Raw genomic sequence first — 22928 nt, 5'->3', positions numbered from 1 at the left:
TTACCACGACGACAGATCTTCATTCAGCAATTGCTTCGGCATGTCCGTCGATTCTAAACATTCTCGGTAGCACGCTTCAAGGTCTCCATGATCAGGATATTTTCATTCTGAATGGTGACTCCATTGCCGGTTGTCGACAGCGACGGATGGCATTGAATGGTTGCGCGAGGCTCGTGGCCTTCGATGTCGCAACGTAGTCATCCCACACTTCTAGCGTCCATTGGCTTGGTGCGACGTATACAAATGGCGTCTAAGGTAGCCATTTTCGGCGCCCGATTTACTTTCAATTAGCGTTGAGCGTAGGATTTTACTCCCGCGATGTTAATACAAATATAGAGGCACGAAGTTAATTTCGTACTTGAAGTGTTGGAGTTTGAGGTCGTTGGTTAACGAATTGCATCAAACAGAGGCTAGGATTCGACGAAAGAAGATAGACTCTTTCAGTTTTGAGAGATGAGTTCTGAGGTGTCCTTGTATTTGATGTAATTTTCTAGCTCGACAGGTAGTTGTACAACCATGAAAGAAACAAGAACCCCATTCTAGGCAAAGAAACCACAACAAAAGAAAAGAAAGCACATAGTACACAGTACATCCCTAGCCTATCCTATATGTATAACAACATGCTCAAATCCTACCACCCCTGCATCTGCATGCGCTGAATCTTCTTAACAGTCTCCTGAAACGAAAACTTGAAAAGCTTCCGCCACCGCTGCCTCCGCAACTCCTTTTTCATCTGTCCCCTCCGCACATGGAACTTCTGCCGTGTAGCCTGCTGCTTCACCTGATTGGACTTGCAAGTCGAGCCCAGGATCCGAATAGCAGCCGCTAGGTCGCGGCCGCGCTCAGGCTCGACGTGTACCTGGCGACCCAGCGTGGGGCCCAGCTTCAGGTCAACCTTCCGAGGCATAACCATGTCCTGATGAGAGGGATTGAACAACCGCTGGCTTGCGTGGCCGCTTGTGTTGGTCTTGGTCGCGGATGTCGACTTGGGGAAGACCGAGCGGAGGTTGGCGACTGGGTTGAGTCTGCGCTTGGGCGCTTGGCCGGAGAGGTTCAGACCGCTGAGGATGTTGTCGAAGTCGTCGGATAGCTTGACTGGATTTCCTTCTGCGGTTGAGGGAGGTTGGCTGGTGCCTTGGTCGGCGGGAGGTTCCGATGTCTGTGTTGTGGATGTTGTCGGGGTCGGGGTTGCGGTGTTGTCTTTCGGGGAAAAGGCAGACTTCTTTGGTGGTGGCGGCATGGAGGATGAGGAGGTCGTGGAATTGAATCGGCCTGCACAGGCTGTCGGGCCGTGGATGAAATACTGTGGCAGGTTGCCTTGTTGTCTGGAAGTGAGCAGCCATGGGCTCGGTCTGGCGCGAAGGCTGCGAGCCAAGGCGCGGGCCTCCATTTCTTTTCTTCTGATTCGACAGATGTACCGGAATGTGGGAGTGCTTGTTCGAGGTACGCAAATCTGTAATTTGCAACAGCAATTGGAAGGTGGCCAGGCGCGGGTCGAGGGCAATGGAGAGAGCGGAAGGCAGCGCGGAAAATCAATCAAAGAAGCGTGGCACGTGACACTCTGCTCACCGGGAGCATTTGGGCCCAACTATAACCAACCTTGAACCCAATCGCACCTACTTTCCACAATCTCTCTGCAAATATGTCCTCCATAACAATCGGAACCCTCCCTCGAATGAATCGCGATTCTCTCTCTGCGCTCCTCCTCTCAACCAGCACGCCCACCAAACTAGCCATCATCGACGTCCGGGACTCAGGTACTACATACAACACTCACATCCACCAAATTCTATGCTGATGCAAGAAAACCTACCCTTACAGACCATATCGGCGGCCACATCCACACCTCAACATGGGTCCCCAGCTCGAGCCTCGACACTCGCATGCCCGAGCTCGTGCGCACCCTGAAAGACAAAGAGAAGGTCGTATTCCACTGCGCGCTCAGCCAACAGCGCGGGCCGTCAGCGGCGCTGCGATATGCGCGGGAGCGAGAACGGGTCTACGGGTCTGAGGAGAGCCATAAGCAGCAGGTTTATGTGCTCGAGGGCGGGTTTGTACAGTGGCAGGAGAAGTATGGGAATGATGAGCGGTTGACGGAGGCTTATGTGGAGGATATTTGGAGGGAGTATTGATAATTTGGAACCCTCATCGCGGACGCTTGGTTTTGCTGAGTTAGGTCACAACTGTGTGTGGCTGGAGACATGATATGATACCATTTTTTTATGAAATGATGCAGGTTAGAAATAATAACTGGACGATACCACCTTGATACAGACGCATTGAACTACTTTTATCGATCTTAGGTTCCGCACTAGGAAAAAAAGAGGACTAAGAAACGAACTGTATGGCAGTAAATCAAGGAACGCTCCAAGTACACAGAAATAATTCCCACATTATCTCCTTGCGAGCTACCACTAGTAAGGTAATTACATCGACGTGCCTTACTACCTATCCTTCGATACTTTCAAGAGCGGCCGTTGTTCCAGTGATGAGGAGTTCGAGACCCGACTCGAACAGAATATGTTCCTAGGTTATGCTGCTCGACCTTGGCGACAACATGCACAGAAAGTACAATAGCATGTGTTCGAGGCAGCGTCCGTATTCCTAGTATCAGACAACAATGCAAGTGCGCTGGTTGGAAGGATATATACCCATGGCCTTTGGTGGTTAGGATACATTTAGCAAAGGGTGTTAGACGGTATGTACAGTACATCTTTCGCAACAGGAACAGAGGCACTTGGACGGTTCGCCGATTGGAATTTTGAGTCCTACGGACAAATCCATCTAGCAGAAACCATTACAGCCACTCAGGAGAGGGTAAATACCGAGTATGTTCCCTCTGATGCCATCCCAGCTTACCGAGCAGGCGGCCTTTCGCTCCATTCTTTAAATCGTCAAACACATCATCCAGGCCCTCCCACAAGTTCGAGTCAACCACGAGCATCACCTTCACAAATAAAGAATTGTCGCTAACCAAACTCACCAACTGCTTCAGCAAATGGTGTTTCAGACCTTTCGAGCCATCACAGAGATCCACCCTGTCGAGTATGATGTACAGCGGCTTCTGAGGGTCGACAGTAGCGTTCGCGAGACATTCGCGCAGCGTTTGAACCATCATGCTCAGCTTCTTCCGATCGTAGCTCTCTTCCTGCCACTCGCGTACCAGAGATCGGAGATGTTGGTTGTCGTGCCGAAGCACCTCCGGTCTGTGGGTTAGCGCCTGGTATGTCAGCGTCGAGAGTGGCGCCTGCCATGGGACAAAGTCGTCGGCACGGAGATTGGGATGGCATGAATAGAACAGCGTGAAGCTATCGTCTGCGCGTAAATTTTCAGCCACAAGGACACAAGCCATAGACAGCCAGGAGCAAGTGTTGTGCCCATCGCGGGACTCGGGTTTTGTCCTGCCGCTTATCAGGAAGAGGGCAGAGTGAGAGGTGCTCATCCATTGATTGTACACATCGTCCTCTTCAAGAAGATTGAGGGTCATCCGTGTGAATGAGTTGGCAAGTCTGGGAGTGAGGTCTCCTTTCTGAAAAGCCTTCTCCAAGGTCCTTTGGCAGAAAAGAACGTCGACCTCTGGAGAAAGGTCTATGCTCGGCACGCCCAGGAGCCTCCTGAAGCGCTCAAGATTCTCCCAGTCTTCTTCTCTCTGCTTATTCGATGCTTTTTGGTAGAGTGCTGGGTTTTCATGTTACTAATCATAGCGTTGTAGAGGGCTTTGTTGCATACTCTGAACTTCTTTCCTCAGCTCATCGTTTCTGTACTGCAACTGCTCGATTTGCCGTTTTAGTTCTTCATTGCCTTGCTTTAACTCTTCGTTGCCTCTCAGTAATTCATCGTTTCGGTCGCTTATTGACCTGACTGATTTGTGAAGTAGAATCCTACTTTCGAAGTTCACCTCCGCGAGCGACTGTTGTATAGCTGCAATGGCAGCATCCAGTTCCGCCTTTGAGGACTTGACGGACATTACAAACCGAACTAAACATTCACAGCAAGTCAGCCTGAAGAGGACTAAAATCAGGATGAAACAACGACCTCACCGGATGAGCTTGTATAGTACGTAACCGAACTTTGTGCGAACATTATTCCGCCTTTATAGACCTCAGCAACGCATGCTTCCAGCCTTGGTTCCGGGTAGATATCAGTCAAATCGTTAAGCCGTGGATACCACCTGCAGAGGTCATCCAGAGCGCTTGCAATCTTGTCCTCATTTGCGGATTTGTTTACGGCAACCTAACTAGTGAGCATTTGCAGAAAACTGTGAGGATGGCAAGGGATCATACAATTAGAAGCAGAGAAAGAGCACCGTATGCTACCTGTCCATACGGTTGGCCCGCCTGTTTGACCACTTCTACGATCCCCGAATACGCCGCAAGGTAGTTGGAAAAGCTAGTGAGAAACTTCTGGAGACCACTCCCGAAGTTTTTTGCGCCCTTGGACCGCTCTTCCAGATAGGAAACTCTCGCAGATTTCGAGTCCCGCAGGTTGCTGTCGCCGAGCTCTTTCAGCTCACGGGAGTCCAATTCCCGGAGTTGCTGTTCGATTTCTTCTTTGGAGTGCTTAACTTGGCCGTCGACATTCCTTCGGCCTACGATGCTGCGAACCCTCTCCTTGAAACTTTCATACTGAGAGCTCACGTCTTGGTGTGATCTCAGAAGCTTGCTATGAGAAGGGAATAAGTACTCTTAGTCTCAAGTTTTTGTGTTTCCACATAGCAATCTTTGACTTTCAAGATACTGAAACCAACAGCACCCGGCCACTCACTCATTGTTTGCTTTCCCTCTTTGAAACCATTTTGGCTCCGTGACTGAATTGTCCAACGCCATCATCTCCAACCGGATTTCGGAGAACTGCGGCTGAACCGGAATTTCTGGCCACCCTTTTCTTTTTAAAAAGAGGGCGGGCTCCTCTGTCGCCTAGTATCGAGCACCTGGCTAGCGGTTGTCCGTCAAGAATTCCTCGGAATTAGTAGGTTATCTATCTGCTCCGTCTACCGACAACACTCTGGTAGATCGGCAAGCCTGACTTCTAAACTAAGCACTACTGCGCCGCCCCAAGTCTGGACCTCCCACGTAAGATTCAAGCTAGTATTACACAGGGACGGCCCGTCGGGCGTCGGGGCTCCACCCTCTCTTGATCCGCACTTGACGGCTTCATTCAGAAGCGCTCATTGTTCGCTAGGATGTTCTAACGGGCTTCGGTGTCCTCCGGAGCTAAAAGCTGAATCGGGTAATCGCCTGTTGGATGTGGTTTGAGATGCGCGGGGTTTTCTTACGGCCATGTCATGACTCATGCCGATATGTACATGTGCATACGGATGACGATGGATTTCATTTTTCGCAAAAACTAACTATTTGCTGCCCGATGATTAGGCCCAGTTGAGCAGAGCCCAATCACGTTCGGCGTTCAGCCCCACAGACATGGCTGACAATAGCCGTGGCTCTCTAGCCTGTCAATGCTACTGTCAAAAGCGACAGTCTACACCCACACAGGCTAATGGCGGTCTTGGTGGTGGCAGTGCAGGGGGCCAATGTTCATCGGCATGAACACACCGTGATGATTAAATTACCATGGTTAACTAAAGTAAGTTAGTTAACCTAACTAACTAGTTTACTAACCGGTCTCTGCATATCTAGCGCGCAGCGCGGGTCCGTAATATCGGTAAGATATGCAAGAACCGGTGATTCCCTTTTATGTACTGAGATGGGGGAGAGCCCTTGTCAGGCTGTGGGCTTCTGCTTTATTTTGCTCCATTACCTCCTTGTCTATTACATACTTTGCTCAGAGTTTCCGGTAAACTCCGTAAGTGCTTTTTGCTTTCCTCGTCAGGCTTTAACTACCTGCCTGCGACTGAGCACAATTAAGGGGCAATGGCACAAGAACAACCTACCGGAGATGCTGGCGTGTGTATACTCATCCTGAAGATGACTGGGCCTACTGACTGCTTGTTCAGGCTCCGTCCGATGATGGAATTGGTGATATAATAAAACAGAAGGAGCAGAAGTACATGGCTCTTCTTGAGCAACGGATTACTGATCTTGAGCGAGTGATTAGCTCCTCCGCCGCAACGGTACGTCAAACGGTACACTCCTAATCGCCCAGAGGCTGACTATTCGAGGAGGCCAACATCTCAACACTACCAACCAAAGACCCGCCGGAGACTGACTCAAGTAGTACGACAGCTCAAGATGGCGATGCAACCGCTGAGACAAAGACAAACGGGGCTGCGGACCAAAACGAGGCAGAAGAGAAACAGGAAGATAAGGTACATACGCTGCTATCCCAATGTGGACTCGAGAATCAATGAGTCGTCTGCAGTCTAGAACTTGCGAAAACCTAACGCTCAACAGACCAAGAAGAAAACACGAGTGCGCAACGTTATAAGCAGCTGGAACGAACAGCAAGGCCGCAATGTCGATCAGGACGTCGATGCTCCCACGGCAAAGGGCGATAAAACCCAGGATATTGCTTTTATATTCCGGACTGTGATGAGAATGAATGAGAAGACTAAGCCCGCATATTCCGAGATAGATGTCGAGTCGCAGGGGCTACGTGACCTGCTCAGGAGCGTCATCGGAGATTATCCTGGTCAAAGCTTCGACGGCACTAGTGTCTATATACCCGGTCCTTTTCAGGCTGTGGTGCACTATTGGGAAGAGCTGAGGGCGGAGATAGGACCGAAGGAAGGGGACAACGAGGAGAAGAAGCAGGCCCGCGAAGACCTGGACGAGATGATGAATTCCATCCGCGCCTCGGCGGAACTGGAGTCCTACTTCAAGACCCGCGAGTCAAACATGGATACGGGCGTCATCACTTACGAGTTCCTCTGGACCATCTTCCGGCCGAAGACCAAAGTCTTCGCGAAGCCTTTCTTGAACCTCCCGCAGATATTCGACGTTCCATACTCTCCCGACCCCTATGAGCGACGGAAAGTTTCGATCCCGTGCTGGTGCTACGATTACAACGGCAAATCACAGGTCAAAACTTATTACGAGTTCGACATTGAGCATTTCCGTGGCACAAAGGACATCAGCAGCCTCTTCTGCTACCCGATCAATTATCTCAAAGAGGAGGACGGCCAGCTGGAAGTGCTTCAGGAGAGATTAATAAAACGAGGCGAAAAGTTTATGGAATTGTGCACTGTCGAGAAAGGTTCCAAGCAGATGTCTGAATATAATGACGTTGTCTTACTCGCAAGCGGGAGCCTTTCGAGGTCGCTGGTCCAAGATGTGAGGCCTATCAAAGAACACCTGCAGGACAAATCCGTCGCTAATGGACCATATTTTGCTTTAGGATCATGACAACCGCACGCTACGTTCCTCGCAGGAAGACGAATTCTACGAACACAATATTACCGCGACAACGAAAGAAGACAATAACGTAAAGACCGTCGCTGTGAGTAAAACGCTTTGCTGGACCCGACCAGAGCTCTTTCTAATCCATATCTAGGTCAAGGGTAAATTCATCGTCGACGCAGGCGCCTTCCTGCAGCACGGTGAGTTACATCCAATCTCCACTTGCTAATGTAAATGACTAACGTCCCGCAGGATCTCGCAATGGCTCTTATCCGCTAGGAAGGTACACCAGCGTGGAAGTGGAAGATCCCATTGAAAAACCAGAGAGCTATGACGTCGCGAGTAAAGAACAGGAAAGGGACAAATACCTTCTGTGCCCTCCGCGGGTCCTGGGCTACTCGACCCAGCAAAAGATTTGGGGCCAGTTCAAAGTCGACGCAGTGCAACGAGTTGAGCCGGTGAAGATCAAGACGGCGTTCGACACAGATCTGCAGTTGCACCGGGAATATAAAGACATAATCAAGGCGCTGGTGGAGAATCATACCAAGACAAATGATTCCAAAAGCAGCCGCAACGACATGGATGTGATCGAGGGCAAGGGTCGCGGTCTCGTCATTCTCCTTCACGGGCCTCCGGGCGTAGGAAAGACCTTGACGGCAGAGACCATTGCTGAAGCTACTGGGAAGCCGCTTCTGGTCGTCAGCGTGGCTGAAATTGGCCTGAATGCCTCCAAGGCAGAAAATAATCTCGAGCGTATGTTTCACCTCGCTGGCGCATGGGAGGCCATTCTCCTTGTGGATGAGGCAGACGTTTTCCTCGAGTCTCGTATGAGCACGGGTGATCCGAATCGGAATGCTCTCGTCTCCGTCTTGCTGCGTGTTCTCGAGTATTACGAGGGAATCATGATTTTGACCACGAATCGAATCACGTCGCTCGATATCGCAGTACAGTCGCGTATCCACCTCGCTATCCGCTACGAGGACCTCACCAAAGCGCAGAAGAAGCAGGTCTTCAGCAGTTTCCTGAACAAGCTCCAAGAGAAGAACGAGAACATCATCTCGCCTTCCAACCGAGAGAACATCGATGATTGGGTCGAAGAGATCGGCTCAGAGCAAAAGCTCAACGGCCGCCAGATCCGAAACCTGGTCAACAGCGCCCATGCGCTCGCGTGCAGCAATGGACAGGGTGGGAGCTTGCGTAAAGAACACTTCAAGAAGGTTTTGTCGATTACGAGGGAGTTCCAAGAGCAGCTAGAAGGGTTAACTAGAGACCGTCGGGCAGACAACGAGGTGGACCGACGCACGAGGTAATGAACCGATGGATATTGAATCAACCAAAGTTTTTGGATAAAAACACTTCAGAATTTAAATATATGTCTCAAGCCAGCATAGCTGTTCATGCATTCCCACACCTTCCTTTCGCTACAGTTTGAAACTGCCGTTCAAAGGCTTTTCCTCGAGCTGCATACCGCTTAGTTTGGGTCTAATGCATAGTCCTGTTCCTACTATATATAGTCATGATGTATTGTTCATCCATCTCTCTTCCATATCATACAATCTATATCTTCACCTTCACGCCTCACTCAACACCGCCGCCAAACCCAACAGGCCTCCTCCGCCCCCCATTCTCCGGCACAATGGCCATAACCTTATAGATCTGCCCCATGGACCCACCCCCCTTCTCAACCAGCCTCTTCCACCCAGTCTCCAAATTCTTCCTGTGCTCTTCATCCCCACCAACACCACGCAGCAACTGTTGCATCCGCTCGGTAATCCCCATAGCCGTGAGGAAGTCGCCCTGCTCAACCGGCCCATGCACCTCAACCCCATCACTGGCCTCAATGGCCGCTTCGGCGAGCGACACGAAATCCACATCCGCGCTCACATCTACCTGTCCCGGAGACGAGAGCGGGGGAACTTTGGCGTGGTTCTGGATTCCGCGTAGGGAGTTGATCGGGATGGTATTTTGGGTCCCGTAGTCCATTATCAGGGCTGCGCCAGCAGGGGTCTTTTTGGGTGTTCCTGCTGGTGTCGATGGTGGTGGTTGTGTTGACCGCAAAGGAGGAGCAGCAGCAGTGCCGCCACCAATCCGTCGTGCAAAGTCCGCGGCGTAGATGCGGCTCTCCGGGCTGACTTCAATGGTCGAGCCTGCGTGCGCCTTAAGGGCCCGGTAGCGCGCCGAGATCTCGGGGATAACTAGCGAGGACGGCGTGGAGGCCTTTGCTTTCGTTAATTGGAACTCCGGCTCGCCTTCAATGTTCTCCTCGATGGCTTTCGGGTTCAGGGTGACCATCAGCTCCCGCCATTGGGGCATGTTAGCGTGCTTGGGCGGGCTGTGCAGCTTTGCTGGGCCTGTGGGAGTCATGATCTCGCGAGGTTGGTCCGGTTGTTGTGCGTTTTCTGGTGCAGGGGGAACACTCTCGAAGGCGTGGATGGGGAGGGCGTCGAAGAACTCATGGGCGAAGATGAATGGTGACTTTCCCTCTTCTGTACATTATCAATATGTATGCTTCAAGCTATGTGCCGTTTGATGTCGCGACCTACCGTGTGGCAGCAGCCGAATATCCTCTACCCAGATCACTGGTACATGGAAGTACTTGCACATGCTGCGATGCCCGATATCCGTCTCCTCCATGACAGCCTCATCTCCACAAAGAAGCCTTTTCTGCATCTCCCTGAGGGTAGCACTCGCCTCGACGAGATAAATAGCCTCGACGGTAGACGCAAAGCTCTTAAAGTTGCGAAATGTCTGTTTGTTCTCAGCCGTCAGTTTTCAAGTCCCATACGTTTCTTTCCAGATGATCATCCAACCATGAACAATTCAATATCACTCAGCGCACCGGCTCGACTCAATTCAACTCACCCTTAACATATCATCCATCAACGTCCCTTTCCCAGGCCCAATCTCCACCAATTGCACACCATCCGGCCTCCTCCCTTGCGCCATCCACTCCGCAACCGTCCATATGCCAATCAACTCACCAAACACCTGCGATATTTCCGGCGACGTGACGAAGTCACCGCCTTTCCCGAACACGGCCTCGCGAGTCGTGTAGTATCCGCCCTCGGGGGAGGTCAGGACTTGGCGCATGAATGCTGCAATCGGGATCGGGCCTGTGACCTATATATACACATAGACAGTTAGAAATAAGAGCTGTGGATGTGGCTTTGCGGGTATACCTTCATCGCGCTAGCTAGGGTGCGCGCCAGTGGTGTGGACCATTGTCGCTGGTCAAATGTGGAGTTATATCGTCGGAGACATGGGTTCGGTATTTGGGTGCGCAGAATACGCGACGCTGCGCGTTTTGTCGCGGGATTCATTCTTTGTGAGCGGAAGAAAGTCGAGGTGCGCAGGTTGTCCGGCTCCGCAGAAGCTCCGGCACGTGATTATATCCCGAGCTTAGCTGGGGTTTGATTTGGGTTGTCCTTAGGATGACATTGTATAGTACATTCTGTGATTTGAGGAATTAATTGACACTGCTGCAGTATAAATGCCTAACCCATGGTGTTCTGTTCGATTAATATTCATACATTGTCATGACATAGCAGGAATCCAGCTCTCGTGCATCATCCTCACACTCTGCCTGGATCCCTCGAATTCGATATACGTAGATGATCTGCCGTTGAACCCCCCGTTACTTTCTCCACCTGTTCTGTCTGCCCGGTTTCGCACTGTCCACTGCCATCTTGTCACTGTAGAGCCCTGATGGTTTCTGCTGGAGTAGCTCGCCCTTCTCCCCGAATCCCCAACTGCCATTCTGCACAGCGGGAGTCGCCCGACGATTCCGGCGCTCACGATCGGCCTGTTCTCGGAGTGCGTCAAAAGGAGTGTGCGCCTGCGGAGCAGCGGCACTGGCGCCGGTTGGTTTGAGGGTCATCGAGATCACTCGGCCGTCAGCCTGAATCACTAGTTAGTACTTCATCGACAGTAGTTATATAATAGTACGCGGACACAGCCCTTACCCTTTGGTTATGGAAATTGGCAACCACATTCTCCGCCGTCCACTTCTCTGCAAACACCAGCTCAGCCTTGACGGAAGGGTGATGCGACACCACCCGACAGCTCTGCATGGGACCCGACGTGGGCTCGATAGCAGCCTGGATATCGGCCGCGGTGGTCCCTGGCGCAAAGTTACCCCCCACGACCGTGAAGGGGCCCGACGCGCCCTTTATCGACAGCCCGCTACCACTTCCCCGCACGGTGGCTTGTGGATTTGATGACCCCAGCGCGTTGAGGATCTGATTTGCCTTCTGGCGACGCGTGCTGGTAGGCTTAGTTCGTGATTGTGTTGATGGCGCGGCAGGGGCGGGCTTGTTCTGGGTTGGGCGGAAGTTGGCTGATACGGAGCGCTGGATGGAGCGAGCGGGTTAGATGTGAAGTCGCGTGCACTGTTTTTGAAGAGATCTATACCTTTGCAACGCCAATGCGGCTGGCTAGACTGCCCGGTTTTGCGTTCTGCACTTTGCTGCCTTTCGCGTTCTGCGCTTTGCCTGGACCCGGCGCGCTCGACCGTCGGTTCTTGCCGAGCAGCTTGCTGGCAAGTTCTTCATTCTTCTTCTTTTTGCGATCTAGATAGATGGGCCCGCATTAGATCTGAGCACAGTAGGGAGTGAGGTTGTTCAGTGATAGGGTGGCTGACCAGATTGGATGATCTCGTCGAACGAGACTACCTCTGGCTGCTGGCCGAGCTGCTTGGTAGGGGCCATTGTGAGAAAAGGATGTAGGAGAAAAGAAGAATAGGATGAGGTTGGAGGGGTAACGAAAGGCAAGAAAGGGACAGACAGGGTTGGTGTAGTCGGGCGGTTGGTTGGTTGGTGACTGGGGGAAGGAGAAAACCGTCAATGGAGGAAAAGAAGCTCGCCGATCCGGACCCACATAGACTGCCAACTATATGTTCACAGAACGTTCATACTATCGAGCGACGGGATATCAAAATGTTCATCTAGACCTGGAAGTTATTGTTTACAAAACACAGTATTGCTGAAATTTCAGAATTCTGTATGGAGTACATCTGCGGCACCCTAAGTTGAGTTCAGTCTCCGCTATTTTACTACGGGAGGTTCCTTGATCCTTGGACCTAAAGAATAGAACAGTAGAGAAAAGTGTGTCGATACAACGGTAATGGCTTGTACCAACAACGATCCCCTACTTTTGTATGGGGATGTTGCTGCTGCTCCATGGGTTGCGTTCGGTCTTCGCCATTTTACCATGGGAGGCGCCTTCCCCTTTGGGTCCCAAAGAACAAAACACCACATCAGGAGCAGAAAGTGCAAGAAGGTGAACAAGACATAGAACTTCACCTGTCGATGATTCTTTTTCCTTTTCTTGCTTCCTGTCCCTACACACGTTCTTCTCCCACACCTTGTTCTCCTCAACACAACAAGCCCCCAAAGCTTCCTTTGCTTCCTTTGATCTTACAAATTTGCACCTGCCTCTTGAACCGATGGATCTGGAGAGCCAGACCCAGCAAACCCAGAACTCTCGGCGCATGGCTCGGCGTCGTTCAGCGTTTTCCTCTCTATCAAAGGCGTTCAGATCGGTCCGGAAGAGAACCAGGTAAGATAAAAGCCCACTCTTTGATATATAAATCGCACGTCTAATAGAAGAAAGCATCACCTCCGACCCACCCGGTCCACAGCCTCAGCCCCCTCTGCTTCTGTGCAAAGAGCGTGATCTCTACCCCGTCTACGAGCCTCTGAACCCGCAACACAACTCGTCCCTCGTGAGCAAGGAACAGCGTCGTCGCCGGGATGCACAGAGTTCTTCTGATGCCCAGATGAAGGACTACTGGGCCACAGTCACGACCGAAGAGATGCCTCTGAAGAAACGACGCTCTCGCTGGTCGGTCCTGAAGCCTGGATGGTTGCGTCGTCGATCCTCCGGTGAGAGCAGGAGCAGCGTCGATTCTCCGGCCGTCCTGCCACCACCAACTCCAGGAGACTTTGGCCGTGAGAGACGCGCAAGCAGGATGCCAAAAGAACAAACCATGTCATCCACCGAGGAAATCCAGGCACTGGAGGAAGGAAGCCAGCCAGTACATGGAGAAAGCCAGCTGCAGCTGCCGAGGGAATACCGTGAAGTCACAACCGAAGAGGATCTCGTCTTTGGGGCTCATCTGTGTCGAGCTGGCGAGCCTTGGTCCTCGCTTGAGCGAGATAGTAGCAGAGTCAGCAGTGTTGGTTCCGCCGTGAACGCCATCGCTGGCTCTGCACCTGCGATTAACGTGGAGATGTTTGACGACACCGGCACTGTGATCCCGCAATACTGTCAGGATCCAATCCACCTTCAATCAGTGAGTGCACTCTTCGATGAACCAAACCTATATGACACCAGCCCAAACAGTGCTCCAGACCCTTGCTTGTTGCATGCTCTTTCCATGGCATGGGACCAGGGACCGGACTATGTTGTACCGGAGGTCGATGTCCACCGAGAGAGATTCGGGATTGCTCACCTTACTTCATCCACAGACCAGGAAGTAGCTATGTTGTCCATGGATCTCTCCGGCAGTCGAAGCATAAGACCACAGGTGCTGGATGACGTTCAGTCAATTGTACTGCCGGCGCGAGATATCTCAGATGTGCAAGATACCCAGTTCCAAGACAAGCCGTTCAGCAATGGTGTTGAAAACCCGCCGGACCCAGAGGAAGGAGTCTGTGAGCCAAATGACAGACCAATAATTGACCGTGAACGACAAACTACCATTTCGAGCCAGCCAGAGTTAAACACGCACCCACAACCTGCCGTCTCGACAATGCTAGTATCCCGAAACTGTTCTGCCGAAGTCAAGATTGCATTTCCAGGAGTCTATCATGAGATGCTGGAGCAGTGGAAGACCCAGAATCAGGATAGCCTCACAACTGAGCACAACACCGCAGTCATTTCTCCAATGACAGACCATTCCGACCTAGACCAAACCTTCGAGTCACTCCGAACAATCAATGAATCCCCTCCTGTTAATGAGAACTCGCATAATCCTGACACCTACTCCTCGGAAGTCCTTGCAGCCGTGCGCCCTTCTGAGAGCGAATATGTGCCATACAGAGGGCCTGTCACAGATGAATCACAGCACAGAAATTCCGAGGCACGCCATTCCTTCGGCCTCCACATGAGTCTGAGCGAGGTGAGACGAGCCATCAAGAGACACCGAACATGCTATGCTAACACCATGAGCAGTCAACAGACGTCAGAACCGAGCCCTCTGAGCTAGGCGAGAGAGTCCCTCCTCCATGGCGTTCATTTGCACAAAGCATCCCGGCCGGAAACCGCACCTCACACTCCTCCGAGCAAGAAACCCTCGCATCCCTATTCAGCGAATCCGAATATTCAAGCCACTTCCGCTCAGACGGCACCACATCCGCTGGAGTCACATCGCCAACCTCTGAATCCAATGGCCCATGGTCACCCGTCAACGACGGCGAATGTTCCTTCGACAATCCCTTCAAGGACGAATATTACCTGGTGGACGGCAAAACGAGCAGCCACTTCCCGGATCGAGGTGATGACCTGCCCGCCATTAAAGCAGCCTCGAGCAGTGAAGGCACCGTCCGCCACGTTCCTTGTCCTCATCAGCAGAGATCGAGTAATAGACCGCGCACATTGCCAGGGATCCCGCCACCACGGACCCTGCAGTTCGGGCAGATGGGTGAGAGTGACAGTGATGAATATCTTCCGGGGCTTGGTGTGCAGTCGGAACAGTTTCGTTGATGATTCCCATGTTCCGATATTCCCATAACCCCGTCCCCAACCCCCCTTCCCGATCCTTATTCAATTTGCGTTTGCGTTATGTGTGAATGTCCACTTTATGATTCAACGCGTCGAAAACTGCGTAGTTATTTGTATCCCTGACCTGTATCCTTAAGCACTTGAGCAGGAACAAATGCAGCGATTTCGTTTTTGGACGTCGCCCATAAACTGTCTTGTATGGCCATAGTACCTAATTATCTCTCGTAAATCTCCAATAATAATAGTGCACATAGTCGTCATTGAGCTCCAAGTTTTAGTCACCTGGTATATGAAAAGTAGTCTTGACATTTCATCCCAACCTAAGCGCAAACCCAGCACCCGCCTCCCCGGTATCCCCACCCGGCGCACCACCGAACACACCCGCAAAATCCAGCTGCGGCGCCTCCTGCCCTCGCTTCGGCGCTTCGGGCGTGTGATGCCGTCGCCGCTTCTCCATGCCCGCCTTTGACGGGAATGTCGGGAACATCTCGCGCGGTTTCGGGCGCGGGTCTTCTTTAAAATATGCGTGTGAGAGGCACTGCTGTGCTGTTGGGCGCGAAGTTGGGTTCAAGGCTAGTAGGCTTGAAAGTAGAGATAGGCCTGCGTTTGTGAGGTACGGGAATCTGGAACGTGGGAGAAGAGGCGTTTTCCCGGATGATGTAGCCGATGATGAAGATGAAGGCAGACGGAGAGATTTGGCGTTCGGCAGCGACCGGAACCCAGGCCAGGTCTGCGCATTCGGCGGGCCTGTCAGATCGAATATCTTGGATACCTGATCGACCTCATTCTTGCCCTGTAGCAGTGGTTCCTTGGTGAGCAGCTCGCCGAAGATGCACCCGATGCTCCACATGTCGATCTCCGGGCCGTACTTGTCCGCGCCGAGAAGCAGTTCGGGCGACCTGTACCACAGCGTGACAACAAGCTGGGTCAGTTTCGGCGGTGGATCGCCGTAGTACCGGGCCATGCCAAAATCGGCCAGTTTGATCTCGCCCCGGTTGTTCATGAGCAGGTTCGAAGTCTTCAGGTCGCGGTGCATGATCCACTGCGAGTGCAGGAATTCCAATCCGCCCACGATTTGTAGGAGAAGGGTTTTGATTTCCGAGGGCAGGAAGGGCTCGCGCATTTCGTCGAGGAGGGTTTTGAGGTCGTGCTCTAGGAAGTCCATGACGAGGAAGACTCTATGGGTCATGATTAGTATATCTGTGTGCTGCGTAGATCAAGGGAGAAAGAAGATCATACTCGTCCATTTTATTCCCCATCACCACCTCCCGCAGATAAACCACATTGGGATGTCTTGCTTCCAGCAGCGTCTGAATCTCCCGCAGCCCAGTAACGGGGAACCCGTCCGGCGAGTTCTCCAGCTTGAGCTTCTTCAGCGCAACGACCTCGCCCGTCGTGATCTCCTTCGCGCGTGACACCCAGCCATATGAGCCCTCTTCGATATGATTTAATCGCTCGAAATTATCCACATGGCGACAGGTTCCCCATTCCCGCGCCGGGAACCGCAAGAGGGACGTGGATTGTTTCTTTTGCTGTGCGGTTTCTGGGGCATTCGCGTCGGATCCAGATGTCTCGGCGGCATCATTAGAGAGCCGCCGTCGCTTCTTGGGGGGTCCGACTTCGCCATTGGCGGCTTGTGTGTTGGTTTGCGGAGCTTGCGCTTGTGTCTGCTGGGCCTTGACTTCGAGCTGGCGCTGCTTCTCCGCTTTGGCGCGTCGCTTGGCTTCCTTTTCGCGTTTCTGCTGGGCGATAATAGCCTCAGTTTCAGGGTCTTCGTCTGCCCAACGGGATTTGGCCGTGGACATGGTGTGCCGGTGCGGCGATTCAGGTGGAAGAAGGTGCGAGAATAGTAAGGAAGTGCAGAAATGACGTTGGGCTTGGGCCGGGCCGATCTCCGCCGATTTCAAATCAGACAATCAATCATTCCATTGCGACTTCTTTCCTCTCTTCATACTCCTCCTCGTTATTATTAGTCGCCATGATTGAACCATTCCAGGTATGGATGCTCGTATTTGTCTGCTGCTCAGTCTGACACAATTCGCGCGCAGACGACCTTCGCGGTCCCGATGAACTGCGAGAGTTGCGTGAAGGACATCTCCAGCGCGTTGAATCAGCTCAAAGGTACTCTTCTTTCTCCCCGACCAATGCGCTCTTTGACTAAACCTTCTCTCAGGAATTAACAACGTTGACGTCAGCCTCAAAGACCAGCTCGTCTTCATCGAGGGCACGGCGTCGCCCAGCTCCATAGTATCCGCGATCCAGAACACCGGCCGCGATGCGATCCTCCGTGGCAGCGGCTCTACAAACAGTACGCTAGTCTATTCTTTCTTCCAACGGGCGGATAAGCTAACTTCATCCTAGGCTCCGCCGTGTGCATCCTGGAAACCCACTCCTCCACCGTCTCCAACAAGATCCGCGGCCTCGCACGCATGGTCCAAATCTCCTCGAATATGACCCTAGTCGACTTAACTATCAACGGCCTCGCTCCCGGCCGCTATCAGGCCACCGTCCGAGAAGCCGGAGACATTTCGCAAGGCGCCGTGTCAACTGGTGGGATCTGGGAGTCTCTCAAGGCGAAGGTACTCGGCCCCGATGCGGCGCCACCCAAAGAGCCGCGGGGGATTTTTGGTAGCGTGGATGTCGATGAGAAGGGCCGGGGAAATGTGTTTTTGGACCGTCCAGTTGCGATCTGGGAGTTGATTGGCCGCAGTATGGTGGTTTCGAGTAGCCAGGAGGGCCCGTTTAAGCGTGAGGACCCGAATACGCTTGTCGGTGTTATTGCACGCAGCGCCGGCGTGTGGGATAATGATAAAATGGTATGCTCATGTTCGGGGAAGAATGTTTGGCAGGAGAGACAGGAGCAGGTTGGTCAAGGCATGGTTTGATATTAATGATGTTGGATCTGTACTTAGCAACCCATACAATGATCATATGAGGAAATATGTCAAGATTGGCCCGCATTCCCTATTTTGTACTAGTTGATTATCAGTCTAAAGGATTGGGCATTCCTAGAATTATTCTAATCAGAGCTCTGCTCATTCGGGATTTGCACTTTTGTTTCGGGACGTCGTATGTGCTAGATTTGCCATGTAATGACCATTTTGAATTGATAGCAAAGTGATCGCACCGAAACCTCATCACCCTCATCCCCCACTGATAACATTTGCAGACTCCTTCCGCATCCTCTGGCCCTGGATTGCTGTTTCAATGCCTCGTTAAGTAAGGAAAAGAACCTCAGCATTTGACAGCCTGATTGTTGCAAATGGAGTTTAAGCAATTGCGGCATTATCAGCAGGACTGGCAGGACGTTCTGTCTTCGCGATCTCACTCTCTCGGCTGGGACGACTGTCACTGAATGCAATGTTCAAATTGCGGTAATCCCAGTTGCGAGCAAAGAACAACACCGCAAAACTCGACACCGGCACTATGAGTATGTCGAGAACACCGAAGAAGATAAAACCGCCCGTGACGCCAATGATGTTACCGCCGTCGGTGAGGCCAAAGGCGACTGGGTAAAGGACCCACAGAAAATTCACCCAGCCAGCGAGGACAAGGTAGTCGCGTTCAATACCAAGCAGGGCGGCGGCTTCACGGCTCTCGTTGATGGTACTCATGGCGAGGATGAGCCAGGAGAATGTGCCAAATGCGAAGAAGCCCCATTTGTAGCTCGTGGTGGTGTAAGCAGCCGCGAGGTAGCTGACGACCCACAGCCATGCGATAGCGATATTGCAGAAGATGGTGGTCCAGGAAACACCAGAGGCTAGACCAAGACCTAGGGCGAGAGAAGGGAAGGCCACGACCCAGTTGATATATTTGGCATAGAACATCTGGCGAATGACTCCATTTCCGAGATCATCGACTTGTTCGACGGCACTCCAGCCAAGATCAGCGGCTTCAGCGTAGTAGGTTATGGAGCCGACCAGTAGGGCAACGGTGAAAAGGTAGTGGAAGACCCTCTCGCTTTCTTTGGCGGCGAAAGATAGTACCAAAAGGCCGATCTGTATGATCGCATGTGAGTACATAAGCACGACAGTATGACGAGTCCGGTGCCCAGTAAATATAGGGATGGCGTAACAGAAGTACTCACAAAGGAAACTACATAGATGGCAGTGACAGCCCAGAGCCAATCTGATCCATGGTTGGAGAGAGCTTCACCAAGTCCATCGTTTGCTCGCGCCAAAAGACTCATTTTGAAATTGACAAGATTGGCTTCTTCGAAATATATAACAGTCAATGGACAAATTGGTATGCAGACGTAGTGTGTGAGCATGTATCTGTGGAGGAATGTCTTTCTTATATAGGAAAGTCACTGCTATAAGGGTGATGAACGGGATACATCGGATTCCCAGAGGCCGACTGGCCGATGACCGTTTAGGAGAGTATTCATTGACGGTGAATAAACATTCGGGGGCCGTGCGATAGAGCTCGGGGTGAAGTTTACATAGCCGATTTCTATTGATAGTAAAAAATTCATTTCTGGAGCCGAGGAAGAGTTGCCCTTACTCGCATGGCCCCAGGATAGGGCGCTCGGCGAAATGTTTCCGGTGCGTGGGTTTGGTTCCTGAAACTTTTCTCCGATCTTTTTCTCCGAGCAACACATCAGCCTATCGAGTAGTCGCAAACTTGGCTTATAGGACTACACTTGAAAAGCAAATTTATCTGCCTAGGTAGAATAATATTCTTTACGTGAACGGCAGCCAAAAATCATACGTGGTGATTTTTCAAGCATGATATTTTTATATATTAATGGGAATGCTATCGACATTCAAACCAAATAGCTCGCTACTTTTGGATACACATGATTGCGGCAGGAGATCCAGGTAGCTTTGGTCGTGGTTATTGATGTTTTTCAAGTCGCGCAGAATGAGAAACAGCTCTCGAGCACGTAATTGAAAAGATTCACCAAGATGGATATTCTCATAGAGAAATTCAGCACAAAGAAATAAGGGAATAGGCATCAACGGATGGATCTGGATAAGGGATGATTAGCAGAGATTGCAGTTATTGAAATATTACGCTTACCTTGGAGAAAGGCAGCTCGCGCAGCGTCGTGGCAAGAAGGATGATTGCCCCAGAAGCCTCCAAAGCGCGCCTATGATAGGTATACAGCTCGCTACTCCACTGAAAAATATCCGCAGACTCTCCCGTCGAGCCCTTCATTGCTTTGCAGAAGTAAATCACAGTTGCTTGGCCTAGAATGTTGGCGAACAGCAGTAGCGGATCATAGAACTCAGTGGGTGACGGATAGTATTGCTCCAAGGCTTGAAGTCGAGTTGTCAGCAAGCTTTCCAGTGATCGAAGTTGCTCCGTCCGGTCTAGTGACATGTCTCCATATGCCTTGGAAATGTGGTGCTGTTGACTCTGAAGTAGACAACGCCCACAAATAGTAGCTAAGATGAGACACTCGTTGAACGAGGACCGTGCTTTGAGAGTAGGTTCCGTCATGGCTTCGGATAGGAACGGTCCCAGATCGTACTGCCCGCTCTGAAATTCCCCGTCTGGCGCAGGAAGCCGAGTACATATCTTTTAATGGTCAGAAAGCGTCAGTTAGTCCACAAAGTCTGCACTATTTTCTCTGATTGGTCCACAGTGCGGTTCTTACCACATGCTCATTTAATGTAATCGGCCAGTCGTCGCGCATGGAGATGACATGATCCAAAAAATAGGCAATCCAAAACACTCTTCGCCGCTCCTCAACTTCAATCAAATCATCACACCGAGGAGACAAAGGACCACGTTTGTCAGCAGGACGGTCAATTTCATGGTAGCGCATTGCCTGTACCAAGCGAAAAGCACGGCCAGCACTCATCCAGGCTTGGCGGTGATAAGTCCGCATCGACTCGAAAATCACAACCAGGACCCAGGCCTGGGCAAGTTCTGTGCTCACGTTGCTATACCCGTTGCCTTCGACGCTGAGAGATTCCAGCATTTGCTTGGTCTTCTGATACAACGGCTCTATAGTCTCGCGGAATTGAGACGACAGTAAAGCTGCCAGCGTCCACATGGCGTATTGCAAACATCTCTGCGAGGCCGTCTTAGTGCTTGATTTGGACCAGTTCAGAAACCGCCGCTGGTGAAGAATTGGTACTGATTGATGCACACGGTCTAGGTAAAGTTGGTCCCTGGAATATACGAATTAGCCCGCACGAAGCTTGGAAGAACCCAGAAACCTACAGTTCAGCACCCAAGCTATCCGTGAGCGGAATAGGGATGTTAGAGACCAGGGAGAAAGTCGACGGCAACGACCCCTCATGAGAAGAAGAACCCCAGACCGATGGGAATCCATTCGTCAAAACGGATTCATGTTCAAAGGCAGGGTTCACAGTCAGTCTAGGCAGCGGGGAGTCTGTAGTAGCAACCAATGCGGTATCCGCTGCTTCTTCTGTAGTCGTCAAAAGCGTCAACTCCTCAATGTTTCGATTATTACTCTGGGAGCCCTGTGGTAATTGCTGGGCCGGAAGACGGCTCGCCAACATGGCCTCCAAGTGCGATATACGATTTTTCAATGCTTTGAGATGACCTTTTTTTGGTCCCCGCAGACCACGCTCCGTCACTTGACATACAACACCAGTCTCTCGACACACGCCGCATAGTGGCTGCTGGCCATCGCAACGCAGCTTTCTGCGTCGGCACTCATCACAAGCGGCACCTGGGCGCTGACGCACATTTGTTTCAACTGGTGGCGATATTTCTTCTGATCTGGTGCTCGGTGGCATGATCGTGAAATGCGGTGAAGGTCAGAATTCGACTTTCCTCTGAACTGTCAAGGGGTTCGGGTCGGTTGGGGGCCGGGGGAAATGGAAGCGTGGATCGAGAAAGGGCTAGTTGGTCCTCATGCGCGACTCTCGCACCCTGATAAGGCGCTTTGTTTGCCAACTAGTGTCATATTATAATTATCGAACCTGACGCCTTGGAAGCCTGGTTAGCCCTGGAGATGTCTTCCGTCAGTCGAAGATATCGGGGGCCCACTCGGGCTTCGGTTGGGCCGCCCGGCGGTTCTGACTGGCGCAGGACAGAGCCACCAAGTTCTTAGCACCGCAAGGGATGTGCGGGTTTGAATAGATACTCCGAGGGAGGCAATAATAAGTCCGGAGGGCAAAATTGATCTCCGCCATATCTAGGCTAGACCTGGACAAGTCTTATCCATGAGAATTGAGGCACCGGCCATCTCCCTAGACCCGCTCCCGATAGAAATACCACGACGCCCACGGGAATCCCGCCAAGGCCACCTCTTTCATAGAACTTCCGAGAATAGATGGATAACTTGCTGAGTTATCAGGTTAAATTGACCTGTCTTTTTAGCTATTTTGCTCTTAACAATAATAAATATCAGAATTCCCCATCCCAAATATAGGGTTTCGAAATTAGACAGTATATATATCTACGAGGCTCTCACACACAGTCATTCCTCATCATCAGAATTTCCGGTCCATATCCAATTCTCAGTCTTTTGGGCGGCCAGTCATTCTGGTCCATGTACTCGCAGGAAAACTCATGTTCCCCAGAGAAACACCCTACACCAGATTCATTCTCATCAGTGTCCTTCGACCCCTGCTTTTCCGGGGTGATCACCCACGCTATGGAGTTCGGAGGCACAGTAATGGCCAGGTGAAATAATTTCTTGTCACCGTCATCCTTGATCTTCCAGTGGGATTTAATTGTTCCGTAGCGGCTTTCATAGCGTGCTTCAGCCCAGTCGAGGGTACCAGGTTGTACAAGATATACTCTACGGAAGGCGGCATTCGAGTGCTGCCCATGGTAGTCCGATTCCTCCCCCCCCCCCCCCCCCCCCCGGCCCCCCGGTCGTGGCCCCAGAACAAGGTAGTACCCTCTTTCGCGACGGTCATGGATCTTGCTCCAACACTTCTCGAGATGGCGGGTGCCGCCCATCCGGGAAGATGGGAATGTACA

General features: G+C 51.7%; 12 protein-coding genes across 12 annotated transcripts; 4 read left to right on the top strand and 8 right to left on the bottom strand.

Annotated features, from left to right (window-relative positions):
• Nucleotides 1-631: 631 nt before the first annotated feature.
• On the bottom strand, nucleotides 632-1390 carry N7474_010800 (mitochondrial 37S ribosomal protein bS21m; the record flags this gene model as incomplete). The annotated part of the gene is made up of 1 exon (XM_057202210.1): nucleotides 632-1390. The coding sequence occupies one exon, from the start codon at nucleotides 1388-1390 to the stop codon at nucleotides 632-634; it is 759 nt and encodes a 252-aa protein (XP_057047494.1).
• Nucleotides 1391-1642: 252 nt separating this feature from the next.
• N7474_010799 (phosphatase YCH1) lies at nucleotides 1643-2132 on the top strand (the record flags this gene model as incomplete). Its single annotated transcript, XM_057202209.1, has 2 exons — nucleotides 1643-1757; nucleotides 1822-2132. The coding sequence occupies 2 exons, from the start codon at nucleotides 1643-1645 to the stop codon at nucleotides 2130-2132; spliced, it is 426 nt and encodes a 141-aa protein (XP_057047493.1).
• Nucleotides 2133-2797: 665 nt separating this feature from the next.
• Nucleotides 2798-3967, bottom strand: N7474_010798 (uncharacterized protein; the record flags this gene model as incomplete). Its single annotated transcript, XM_057202208.1, has 2 exons — nucleotides 2798-3678; nucleotides 3886-3967. 2 exons carry the CDS (start codon nucleotides 3965-3967, stop codon nucleotides 2798-2800), a joined length of 963 nt encoding a protein of 320 aa, XP_057047492.1.
• A 2040-nt stretch (nucleotides 3968-6007) lies between these two features.
• N7474_010797 (ATP-binding protein) lies at nucleotides 6008-8605 on the top strand (the record flags this gene model as incomplete). The annotated part of the gene is made up of 4 exons (XM_057202207.1): nucleotides 6008-6070; nucleotides 6351-7265; nucleotides 7450-7495; nucleotides 7548-8605. The coding sequence occupies 4 exons, from the start codon at nucleotides 6008-6010 to the stop codon at nucleotides 8603-8605; spliced, it is 2082 nt and encodes a 693-aa protein (XP_057047491.1).
• Nucleotides 8606-8873: 268 nt separating this feature from the next.
• Nucleotides 8874-10385, bottom strand: N7474_010796 (S-adenosyl-L-methionine-dependent methyltransferase MidA; the record flags this gene model as incomplete). The annotated part of the gene is made up of 3 exons (XM_057202206.1): nucleotides 8874-9781; nucleotides 9839-10043; nucleotides 10158-10385. 3 exons carry the CDS (start codon nucleotides 10383-10385, stop codon nucleotides 8874-8876), a joined length of 1341 nt encoding a protein of 446 aa, XP_057047490.1.
• Nucleotides 10386-10929: 544 nt separating this feature from the next.
• Nucleotides 10930-12001, bottom strand: N7474_010795 (uncharacterized protein; the record flags this gene model as incomplete). The annotated part of the gene is made up of 4 exons (XM_057202205.1): nucleotides 10930-11193; nucleotides 11258-11644; nucleotides 11706-11863; nucleotides 11935-12001. 4 exons carry the CDS (start codon nucleotides 11999-12001, stop codon nucleotides 10930-10932), a joined length of 876 nt encoding a protein of 291 aa, XP_057047489.1.
• Nucleotides 12002-12738: 737 nt separating this feature from the next.
• On the top strand, nucleotides 12739-14999 carry N7474_010794 (uncharacterized protein; the record flags this gene model as incomplete). The annotated part of the gene is made up of 3 exons (XM_057202204.1): nucleotides 12739-12796; nucleotides 12902-14415; nucleotides 14469-14999. The coding sequence occupies 3 exons, from the start codon at nucleotides 12739-12741 to the stop codon at nucleotides 14997-14999; spliced, it is 2103 nt and encodes a 700-aa protein (XP_057047488.1).
• A 328-nt stretch (nucleotides 15000-15327) lies between these two features.
• Nucleotides 15328-16822, bottom strand: N7474_010793 (uncharacterized protein; the record flags this gene model as incomplete). The annotated part of the gene is made up of 2 exons (XM_057202203.1): nucleotides 15328-16195; nucleotides 16257-16822. 2 exons carry the CDS (start codon nucleotides 16820-16822, stop codon nucleotides 15328-15330), a joined length of 1434 nt encoding a protein of 477 aa, XP_057047487.1.
• A 173-nt stretch (nucleotides 16823-16995) lies between these two features.
• On the top strand, nucleotides 16996-17902 carry N7474_010792 (copper chaperone CCS1; the record flags this gene model as incomplete). The annotated part of the gene is made up of 4 exons (XM_057202202.1): nucleotides 16996-17013; nucleotides 17066-17138; nucleotides 17191-17325; nucleotides 17379-17902. 4 exons carry the CDS (start codon nucleotides 16996-16998, stop codon nucleotides 17900-17902), a joined length of 750 nt encoding a protein of 249 aa, XP_057047486.1.
• A 384-nt stretch (nucleotides 17903-18286) lies between these two features.
• On the bottom strand, nucleotides 18287-19039 carry N7474_010791 (opsin family protein; the record flags this gene model as incomplete). The annotated part of the gene is made up of 1 exon (XM_057202201.1): nucleotides 18287-19039. One exon carries the CDS (start codon nucleotides 19037-19039, stop codon nucleotides 18287-18289), a length of 753 nt encoding a protein of 250 aa, XP_057047485.1.
• Nucleotides 19040-20018: 979 nt separating this feature from the next.
• On the bottom strand, nucleotides 20019-21733 carry N7474_010790 (transcription factor domain-containing protein; the record flags this gene model as incomplete). The annotated part of the gene is made up of 3 exons (XM_057202200.1): nucleotides 20019-20540; nucleotides 20620-21139; nucleotides 21192-21733. The coding sequence occupies 3 exons, from the start codon at nucleotides 21731-21733 to the stop codon at nucleotides 20019-20021; spliced, it is 1584 nt and encodes a 527-aa protein (XP_057047484.1).
• A 228-nt stretch (nucleotides 21734-21961) lies between these two features.
• Nucleotides 21962-22907, bottom strand: N7474_010789 (uncharacterized protein; the record flags this gene model as incomplete). Its single annotated transcript, XM_057202199.1, has 2 exons — nucleotides 21962-22145; nucleotides 22531-22907. 2 exons carry the CDS (start codon nucleotides 22905-22907, stop codon nucleotides 21962-21964), a joined length of 561 nt encoding a protein of 186 aa, XP_057047483.1.
• Between the last annotated feature and the right edge of the window lie 21 nt (nucleotides 22908-22928).

The sequence above is a fragment of the Penicillium riverlandense genome (assembly GCF_028828495.1).
Source record: "Penicillium riverlandense strain IBT 135883 chromosome Unknown utg000011l_segment0_segment0, whole genome shotgun sequence".
In the NCBI taxonomy this organism is placed as follows: Eukaryota; Fungi; Ascomycota; class Eurotiomycetes; order Eurotiales; family Aspergillaceae; genus Penicillium; species Penicillium riverlandense.
The sequence above is the reverse complement of the archived record's forward strand: the minus strand, read 5'-3'. Positions and strand labels throughout refer to the sequence as shown.